At 44.1% G+C, this 11,139-nt stretch overlaps 1 protein-coding gene across 1 annotated transcript; it reads right to left on the reverse strand.

The window, feature by feature from the left end:
• Positions 1–1,000: 1,000 nt before the first annotated feature.
• On the reverse strand, positions 1,001–10,619 carry LOC310803091 (bone morphogenetic protein 7-like; the record flags this gene model as incomplete). Its single annotated transcript, XM_083667727.1, has 7 exons — positions 1,001–2,453; positions 2,666–2,776; positions 2,890–2,966; positions 3,221–3,430; positions 3,674–3,822; positions 4,895–5,084; positions 10,223–10,619. The coding sequence occupies 7 exons, from the start codon at positions 10,617–10,619 to the stop codon at positions 2,304–2,306; spliced, it is 1,284 nt and encodes a 427-aa protein (XP_083523853.1). The 3' UTR covers positions 1,001–2,303.
• Between the last annotated feature and the right edge of the window lie 520 nt (positions 10,620–11,139).

Consider the following 11,139-nt stretch of genomic DNA (forward strand, 5'->3'; position numbering starts at 1 on the left):
AACAATTATACCACTTAGTGGACAGAAAGAGTAACTACATTGTTGTGACGGTGATATGTATATTCCCCTCCGCAGGAGTTCCTAGATGTGTTTGTGGAGTATCCGTTCTTTGTGCGCGGGCGTGGTTGGTCCTCCTGCTGCCCTCAGAGAACAGCTCGTCTGTGTGGCCTCCGCTGCCACCAGCTCAGTGTTGGCGACGTCTGCCTGGCTCTCACACCCATGCCGCCCTCCATCCCTCCACCTGTCCGGGGGCTAAGCCCCCGAACCAGGGGTGAAGATAGAGGGCTTAAGGTCGTGGTGACACCCTGCCCCCAGCCTCTCCTCCCTCCTGCTCCAGACAGGCCAGCAGAGGGGCAGGGAGGGGGCCAGAGAGGGGGGCAGGACCCCACACGGAGGAGGCGTTGGTCAGCCCCAGACCTGTCCAGGACCAGGCACTAACTGCCCATACTGATAATAAATCCCATTCCACAGAGGGAGTAGGCAAAGCCAAGCCAAACTGTTGTTCTAATATCTATATCTCTACCTCTCTATCTACTTTCCCTATATGTGTCTATTGTCTTGAATATACTGTATATAAATAATGATTAAGGAGGGAAGAATGAGATAGACTCTCAGGGTTCCATAGGGATAGAAAGCCAAGGATTATCAGGGAAGTGAGACAAAAAAAGAGAATAGGAAACTCAGTTAACTGTACACCAAGTGACTACATGTAATCTATCAAATTCATCCAAATGTGTCTCAAGCAAATGCCGTCTATGTAATCCAAAATTGTTTACTTTCTAGATTATGAGATCAGGAAAAGATAGTACTTTTGCTACCTCTGTATTTGCCACTTTAAACTTAAATCGATTGCTATGTTGTTGACTGCTGCTTTACCTTATCTGATGCACTGCCTTCCCTCATTGACATCCATTCATTCCATTACCTCACTCTAGCTACAGTGTAACAATGCTAGCTGAATTTGAGATCTCAATGTTCTAAAAAATGATATGTGGAACTGTTTTGTGAATATTTTGGTTAAAAATAAATGTTTCATGTATTTTCCTCATGCTTCACCACAACTGATTTGTTTAGAATATTTTTATTTAACTACCATGCACAGGTTGTCAGAGTGAGGAATTATTTTTCTTTCTGTCCAAGAGACATAAATGCATTGCACCTGCAACTTCAACAGTTTCGGTTTATTACGTTGCTGTAATCATTTGGTTTTGACATGAAATACAGCCTCCATTCGCCCACCTGCCAGTCTGGACTGACATCAAAAGACTGCTGAAACTGAGTGATAGCTCTCAGCCTGCCCTCTCGCTCTCTTGTGGGTAAACGCATTGGCATCTTTGAGACCACATGCCTCTCCTGTGCTGTGCAGAGTCTGGTGATATACGTCTCTACCACCTACTCCAGGAAATTCAACCCCAGAACCTAGTCTATCAATCCCACACAGTCTCTTATTGTCTGTCAGAGCTGTCGTCCCAACCAGGAGCCTCGACATCTGTACAACATAGGCCTCCAGATGTCTTACACCTGACTTAGCCTCTGTTTCTGATCAACGACCTACATCATGTTCAAAAGAAAAGATAGACAGGCATTTTTGTTATTGAAATCTAAGTTGATCCAGCTTTCTGTAAAAAAAAAAATATTATATATATATATATGTGCTGTAAAACAGAAAATCATGTGTCAAAGCAAAAAAAAAATGATATGCCATGTAATGTATCAGAGACAGAATTCTTTCCAGAGGCTGTTTCCCAGCAAGCAGCAGAGTGCACACAACATAATTCCAAGTTCAAACATGGGTTATCATTCTAAAAGAAACACATTTTAATATGTCTAACACTCAAGGTTGTTTGATATTTTTCTAGCATTTGATGTGAGTATCTGCCCCCCATCCTTTTGCATTCATCAACATTTCATGGGTTCAACTAAAATAGAATGAGGTTGTCGTCCAAAAATGTATGAGTGTTGATGTCTGTGGTATTTCCTTTCTCCATTCAGACTCAATACTAATGGGGACTTGCCCCTGTGTCCAATGCACCAAATGTCCAAAGAGGTGAGAGTCCAGACACCACCAAAGACAAGAATTAGGCCGGTACGAGTCAGCCTCCTTTCAATCTGCTTCTGCTGATACTGTATGTACGGCACAGTTCACAGCCTAGTTTCATACACCGTATCCTAGCATACAGGAATTTAGCCTGAGGCAGCGGGTCCTTATAGATCAGGCAGTGTGTCAGTTCCTGTCCCCTTTACTGCCTTGTCATCCACTCTTAGCCCCACTGCATTCTGGGAAGGGGGAGGTGTAGTGGGGGTCAGTGGCAGCCACAAGCTCTGACCACCATGTTGCGGTACTTCTTTAGGATGACGTTGGAGCTGTCGTCAAAGTAGAGGACAGAGATACCGTGGAGCTGGGTGGGGGCACAGCAGGGCTTGGGCACGGTCTCTGGATTTATAAAGTGGACCTGTGGAGAATAAGACAGAGATAAGTTATCAAGGAAATAGCCACTGTAAGAAAACAGTGGTGTTACAGTAATGCTTTGGCAGTATTTCATATCACAGGATATCAAAGAGTGCGAAAAAGCATACAGCTTCAAGTCAGAGACTATAGAGAAACCCACTCAATTGGTATCCTCGATGTGATGTTTACTACTATAATAATGTAAACTTGTCTTACCAAGGTCTGCACAATGGCATGATTGGTGGCGTTCATGTAGGAGTTGAGGGGGAAGGCACATTCACCTTCGCAGTAGTACGCTGCATAGCCCTCTGGTGCAATGATCCAGTCCTGAGGGAGGAAGTGAGAGAAACATATGTCATAATTTCCCAACATTACACCTATCTACCAATGGCAGATGGAGATTAGCAGTACATTAAAGATAGTAGTTCCAAGTTCTGTACCTGCCATCCCAGATCCCTGAAGCTGACATACAGCTCATGCTTCTTACAGCCCTGTTTAGGGTCAGTACTGATGTTCTCTGAAGGATATAGAGGGAAATAAACAACATACAGGTGAGATTAGATATGAGTGGAGATATGAGCAAAGTAGCAGCTCTGAAATACTAACAATAAGAAGTGTTCTCTGTTCCCTTTAATTCTGTTTATAATGTATGATTCAGTAATACACAACAAAAAAAACACTACTGATAAAACACTATAAAATATAACAGGATCAGTCATTTTTGGCTCTGGTAGATGTATGTCTGTTGGTCACGTGTGTAGTGGGGCCTACCTGCTGCAGCCTCAGCAACCTTCAAGGCGTCCTGGGCAGTCTTGGTGGTTTTGGAGCGGTTGGGGTTGCGCCCCTTGTGGCCGTGGGCTGAGCGGACACTGCGGAAGCGGACCTCAGTGGCTTTGAAGAAGGCCACCATGAAGGGCTGCTTGTCCTGGGGCCCACTGCCCCCCACCACCAGCCCTGCTAGCCTGGGGTTCACACTCTGACCTGTAGGGGGAGACAGACAGACAGACACTGTTCAGGTCAGAGTCCTGTTGGGGTATGTCTCAATTCAGAGAAAAATGCTAATCACAAAAAAAAAAACATACCCTCCCAACTGAATTGATTTATATTCTATCCAGCATGGTTTACTTGGCTATGGATTATGGTGAGAAATACCATAGAATTAGAATGAGCAGAACGTTCTGCGCATTTTGGCTAGACCATTCTAATTCTATGAGAGTTACTCACCATCCATACTCTCCAGTACTAGCTGCAGGCCCAGGTTCTGGTCAGGGTTCACCACCCACTGGTTACTGGTGGTTGTGATGTCGAACACCAGCCAGCCCTCCTCTGCAGCCCACACCACACGCGAGTCCAGCAGGAACAACTCTACCTCACTGAGGGAAACACACAGTCACCATGTTGGACACACACTAAAGGCTTTACAGTTCTGCTAATGCCGATAATGTTGATTTCATTCAACAGGTTGCATTGAATCTGAATAGATTTATAACCTTGCTACCTCACACTATGTAAAATTTGGTGTAGATACATATACAGATAAATAGCATATAACAGTAAAGATGAGGGACCATTTAACCATTTATCAAAACAATACAAAAAAGGATCCAGCAGAATGCTATTAATCGCAAACAAGAGATAACACGCAGAGTAAATCCAACCCCCCACGAATATTATAAGAGCTATCTATCACAGATGAAAATTCCCAGACTGATAGAAGCAGATATGGCGGCTTAAGGGCAGATTTCACAGACAATAGCTTCGTTTACAGATTGAGTTTCAGGCCCCCAGGCTCACTGTGGAGACTGTCTCTTTGTCTTGCCGCCTTGTTGTCTGTATGGAGGGCCTGCGTTTGTCTGTGAATGACAATGGTGTTGTTCTTAACACCGCCATCACAGCCTGACTGTCACCGCTGTAGGACAGACAGACCATGTCTACACACACACACAGCATGCCTCTGATGTCACCCAGCAGGCAGAGCACACATTTGCAATGTGTGTGTGTGTGTGTGTGTGTGTGTGTGTGTGTGTGTGTGTGTGTGTGTGTGTGTGTGTGTGTGTGTGTGTGTGTGTGTGTGTGGTATAGGGAAGGCAGGTGGGGGTTGTTTTTAGTTGGAGGCCAAATCAAACTCATTGTTCACCACGATCAGAACATCTGGTGTGGTCTCCGCCAAGAAAAGAGGGGAAGAATTGGAGAGAGAAAGAGAGAGTAAAGACTATAGAGGGAGGGGAATACTACTCTGCTTCTGTAATAAACAGCAATGTCTATGAAAACAGCCTCTGTACATACTAGTAACAGTAAATCCCAGTAACTGTCAGTAACCAGCGGACCTAATCCCGTTGACACACACCTGAACACACAACTCTGTTTCAATGATGTAGCTAAACCCAACTGCTCAAAGCATACAAACTCAAAGGATATAGAAGCAGTTGTAGGTTGAGGCCTCACCTGTTGGAGGGCTCCTGTAGCACCTGGTAGACACTGGTGTGGAACGTCTCATTCTCAAAGCGCTCTCGAATGTAGTGCTTATAGATTCGAAACTCTGCAGCGGTTACAGCCTCTCCCTCTGGGATGCGGGACAGATCGAAACGGAATTCCCTGTGGTGCTGGTAGGGCAAGAGGTCCTGATCCTGCTCCACTGTAGAGATAGAGAGAGAGAGAAAAAGAGAGGGGGGGGGGGGGAGAGAAAGAGAAAGAGAGAAAAAGAGAGAGCGGGAGAGAGAGATATGTGCGTATTATGGCAATGTCTTTCTGTTCCCTGTAAAATGATCAAATGGATAGTCTGGAGTACGTGGCGTTGAAAGAAAATGAGACAGAGAGACAGATGGAGGCGTATAACAAGCCATAACAACTGATTCTAGAACATCTTTTGATATCTCATTTCAACAACCCAACCCAATTTACAACCCATCCCTGGTCTTTGTAAATAGTAGAGAAGCATGTGTGGCATGCTGTGAATACAATCAGATCTGCAGTCAGTCTGTGGTTTCATTCTGTCCAAATTGTCGTTGAATCAAACAGTCCTCTGATCCACTTTGCTTAGCCCACGGCTCGGAAGCACTGTGTCAAAAATAGGAAACTCCTGCTTCCATAAGAGAAGTGATTGATCTAAAGATCAGAAAGTCAAGTCTGTATAAAGTGCCAATGTGGGGGGGGGAAACCACACTCAGAGCTCAATTTGGCTCCCTGTTTAAATTGCACATATGTGCTGACCACAAGAAAAGCCTTGTTAAAGCATTGCCCGGAAAACCACAGCACCCGACACATACACACATATACTGCAGAAACACTTTACTCATTATGGTTAAGGTGATGTGGCCATTCGGAGAGACTCATTCATCCATGACTGTATTAATATAGGCCTATACTGTCATCAGCCCCATTTGAACACTATTTCTCATACTCTAAACTATCTGTTGATTCACTGTCATAATAGGCATTATATTCAAACACTATACCCTGACTATTCTCCTGTGGTAATGATAGAGCTACTAACCGAGTGAAGCTTTATGAGATAAATAGCTTGTGTGATTAACCTTTAGTAGAGCTACCACCACTACTCAGCTCCGTGGTGTCCCACCCTGCCCTTAACCAGCTGAGCCACTGTCAGAGTTTCCAGAAGAATGGTGGTGGGGAAGCAGAGCCAGAGGTTTCCAGCGCTGTGTTTTTACTGCCTTACCCAGTGTGTTTGTCCTTGGAAAGACCAGTGGAGGTCTCCGGGGCAACGGGGGGACTCCCCACACTGGAGGTGTGATTATACCCACCTTAAACACATCCTGCCCACTGGCAGCCGCCATGACATCACCCCTCTCACTGATGGCTGGGTATTGTTTCAGTGTCGCACTATGGACAGGCGTGCACGCACACACACACACACACGTACACACACAGCACACCGTCTCACAGAACACAGACACGCACACACAAACTCATAAGCAGTCTCACAGCACACACACAACCTAACAAAGCATTCATATACACTATCTCCCTGCATGCACACACACACAACCTAATCATACACACATATAAATATCTTACAGCACAAAAAAAACAACCTCTAACCACACTGTACAAACACACACACACAGCCCATGGGGTAAGAGCCACCCACTCCTAAGAAGAGAGCATTCTGAACCCTGCTAGTCATTTGTTTGACCGCAATTAAACACTGGAAAGAAACCAGGGGCGTTTTTATGAAGGCAATAATTGCTTGTAAGGACTTGGTGTGTTTACGTTAGGGACCATTAGCTGCAGAGATCAGCCCTCAGATATGCAAACTTCTCTCTGTGAGCCATTTCAGCAATCTTAGCTCATGGGTCTGACACAGGACTGAAGGCGTTGCACTGGCATGGCACAATAATTAGCTTCTAGTCATTTTCTAATAACCTTTTTTCTATCTGCAAAGACATAAAAAATAGTGTGTGGGTGTTTTTTGTGTAAATGTAACCAAAACAGTCTGATGACACGCTTGGCCTTTCCAGATCTTGTAGGTTGTTGCTCATATGAAAACTTTAGTCTCTTCACCTACCCTATTTCAGATTAAATTATAAATGTCTAAATGTGAGTGTTTGACAACATTGAGTGGCTTTCAACCTAAGCTCCTTTCTCTAAAATTGGATTAATCTATCCACCAAAACTGGCTTTGTTAAACAAACTTTGCACCTCATTTTGCACAAATCTTACGCAGAATGTAGTCCCAGGCAGTTGGATTGGCATTTCAGTTTAGCAATGAAAGCAATCTTTTCAAGTAGGGATAAAGGAATAATTGGAGGAATACTGAGATTTTGCTGGAGAGAAAGAAATCCTCTGTAAGATCTCCTTATGTTCCCCCAAATCAGCTTACATATGACAAGCAGTCAGGTTTCAACCTGCTTGGTCCACAATACCCCCCTGTTCTTGAGTGACATGGTTCTTGATAATGGTTAATTGTAATACCAGCATATGAATGTGAGGCGTGACACGCTATAATAATAATAATACTACTAGATTAGTCACATAGCAATGTTTTGGTCAGCAAAAACCTTCATCAATCGTTTATACATTTCTTCTTTCTATCATTTCAAATTTGGGGGGGGGGTGATAGATGGCTGATCCATGTGCTGCAGGTGTGTTCTCACCTCTCAGGGGAACAGAACATCCCAGAGACATCTGTGTCAGCCTATGGCAGAGTCCCAGCAGTAGCAGCAGCACAAGGAGAGCAGGAATGCAGGTCAGCTCAGTCCATGGAGGAACCACGCAGGCAGAAAAGGCAACCGTTATAGCTCTCAATGGTCAGACTGCTAAAGCTACTGTACAGTCATGCCTGAGCTGTACATTCAGTTAAGCTACAGGTTTATTACCATGCAACAGATGTGTAGTCAAACTTTAGCTGCATAATCAGATGTGTTGCATGGACAAGAAATGTATATTAAATGAAGTAGATTTCGCTTTAAAAGTGCTAAATGACCATAATAAATCTGTAGCGATCAAGGAATCCATCACATGACTAAGAATATTGAGTGAAGAGCACTGTTTTGGTCCAAACAAAGTGCTTTCTATCTGGTGTTGAGGTTGAGCACGGGCCTTTACATACCTATTTTACATTTTGTGTAGGATATTTACACAACTGGCACTATTAGAGCATGTTTATATAATGTCAGTGTAGCCAGAGAGGGCAACAAAGCACAAAACTTTGTGCTTCACCTTTAATGGTGGGGGCAATGTGGAGTGGTGGTTCGGGATTTAAACAGCCTATGTGCATGTGTGTATCAAAGCATGTGTATGTAGCACCAACTGTCCAACTGTATACTGGAAACAGTTTTTAAACAGTTGTTAAAGGAATAGTCCACACTCAATCCATTTCAACATATTGAATTAATGTCAGGGGGGAAAACAATTTAATCTATCAACGATACCATAAGAACAGTCAATGTGAAGCCAGGGATTTGTTTCCACTCTTAACTAGTCAATTAAGGCTAATAAAACATAACTTGATTCCATCATTTTTCAAGATAGAGTATGCCAATGTTGGCCTCCTAAATGTCTACACACATTGAGGGAAATAAGGGAGAGTGAGAGAGAGAGAGCAGCTATTTTCCTCAATGGAAGCTGTGGTTTGTAAGAGGGGAAATACCTTAATCCAGTTTGGTCTTAAGTGATCACTCTGGAGACCACCAAGACTGGCTCTTTACAGAATGGTGGAACCCACAGCTGGAAATAGACTGCCAATCAACAGGAGAGAGGGGCCATGGGCCAAGGGTTCATGAGAAGAATAGAGAGAGGAATGAAGGACCATGCATCTGTCTCTTTCCACTCATCCAAACTTAACTGTGAATGAACTCTTATTTCTTCTCCCTTTCCCAACCCTGCCCTCCTCCCCTGTCACACACACTTAGACAAACACAAAGGAGGGGAATCTGATGTCAACATAACATGCATACACATACAGTAGGCCATGAGGAGCAACCTGTAACCCTCATAAATGCCCTAAGGCAGGAGAACATGGAGGAAAGGGTTGATTTTGTATAAAAAAGTCACATCCGGATGAGAGCCACAGGCACAACGTTGTCTGCTGTTTCACCATAGTGATTCTAGACCCGCTGTATGATCTCCAAAGGAAACAAAAGCAGGATTTGGGTTTTATAAATGCAATAAAGTCCAAGGAAGCACCCCACTACCCCCACATCCCCAACTAGATTCACGCCCTTTAAACACACATACACAGATACTCACCTACTGACTTGATTACACATCCCTATGACTGTGTGCAGTATCTATGTCTTTATCTCTCGGTCAACTTGCTTTGCCCTTTCCAGGGTTCAGAAATGCCTGTCCAAATCCTAGTCATGCGAAACAAAGCCGCTAGAGCCGCTCTCCCAGAGCTTTGAAGGGATTCCGAAGGAAATCGGATACAGGCATGTTGTCATAACATTTACAAGCGGGAATGCAGAACAGTCCAATTTAAAGGAAAGAGAAAGTGACTTGAGAGCCTCTGCACCTTAGTGCAGCAGACCAATGGAACATCACAAAGACACAAGCACTTAGCTAATGCACTCGCTTCAACAGTACAGTCCTTTCAGTAAAGTGCCTTCTAACAACAAAGGACATGGTGGAGAGCTTTCATCATTTAAACCTAATGCCAACAGGTAAACTGCACAATGGAAATATCTTTCTGCCCTCTGATCTTGTGAGAGGGCAAGGTTAAGCCCAGGGGTAGCGAATCTTATCTGATGCATCATTGGATCTTCAGCAGTTCTGTCTGAGCAGCAGTGAAACACAAACACACTTCACCTTGCCTGACCTCTGCCTTTCTGGCCAGTACAGACAGGTACTCACAAAGATTTCCTAATGTGTTGTCTTTTTAAAATGGAAACTTACCCCCCTTCTATAAGTTTTCCAATGAGCAATCAACATTAATGTGGAATGTTTAGTCAACTTAAGTGAATCACCAGTAGATCAAAATAGATGAGAGTGTAGATAAATCATACAGTAAACAAACAACAGTTTAAATTATTGGGCTATCGTAATGTTCACGTGATATGTCTTAAAAGGAGATTTAAAGCCGCGCATCTGCGTCAGGCAGGCGTTAACTCCTCTTGCGCAAGATGCGCGCAAACGTTTAAACAACTTCAATGAAAAATGTTGAAAGCTGCTGAAAAGACATATATACTAAGGCATTAAAAATAATGAGTAGGCCACACTAATAAAATTAAAAAAAACATCACATTGGAAAAGATAGAAATATGCCTACCTCTACACAGATGAGAGACTAGGACCTAATTGCAAAGATTCACATACCCATGTTGACAAAGCTCATCACCATATCCGCGTCATTGAGGAAGCGGCTGTCTTCGGGGGTCACCATCGGGGGTCCCTGGGTCGTGAATACGGGCTTATAATAAGAATAGCCGGGCTGTTCTCGGTCCGTGGAAATCGCGTTGTACAAATCCAGCATGAACATTGGGGCTGCGTTTTGTTTGGTGTAGATGTGCGGCCGGGGCCGGTGAGGCAGTCCCAGGATGGAGAGGATCTCCCGCTGCATCTCCCTGCGCTCCTGGCTTCGTAGACGCCGCTGAATGAAGCTGGAGTGAACCACGTTATCCAGAGTGAAGTTAGAAAATGTTGTCTCGGCCAAAATACAACAACCCCACGCAAGAAGCAGTGCCGAAGCGCGTTTGTGTAATAATATCACCATTTTCAAATAATTGCTATGTTCAATTGATACCTACAAAAAAATATAGAGTACCTCAAAAAGTGGTTAAAGCACCTTCTCTACAAACATGAATGGGAGGGTGAGGACTCTGATCTTACTTTAGAAATACTATCAGCCATCAATCACATATATCATCTGGATTGGTGAGCGCCACTTGGGGTTGCTAATGGAGAGTGCGCTCGTGCTGCTGATTCAATTGCTAGTGGACTGGACTTTATGGAGGTGCAGTGTCTTAGGGGAGGGGCGGGTGGGATTTACAATGGGATTTCCCTAGCGCTAGAAATGAGTGTGTATGATTGGATGGGTCGGGGGGTTGCTGAAGAATTAGGACAGGAGTGGGTCAGTGTCCTCTCTGATGACGTTTGCTCTTCTATCTTGGTAATGGGATAGGTGCGAACCACCTTTGATAATAACCTTACCCTCAATAACCGTTCAAAGCCTAATTGTCCTATCACACCTGTCTTTGTTTGGTCATGTGTGGTGTTTGTAAGTATTGTGGCAA

This window comes from Argentina silus, assembly GCF_951799395.1.
Source record: "Argentina silus genome assembly, chromosome: 4".
NCBI lineage: Eukaryota > Metazoa > Chordata > Actinopteri > Argentiniformes > Argentinidae > Argentina > Argentina silus.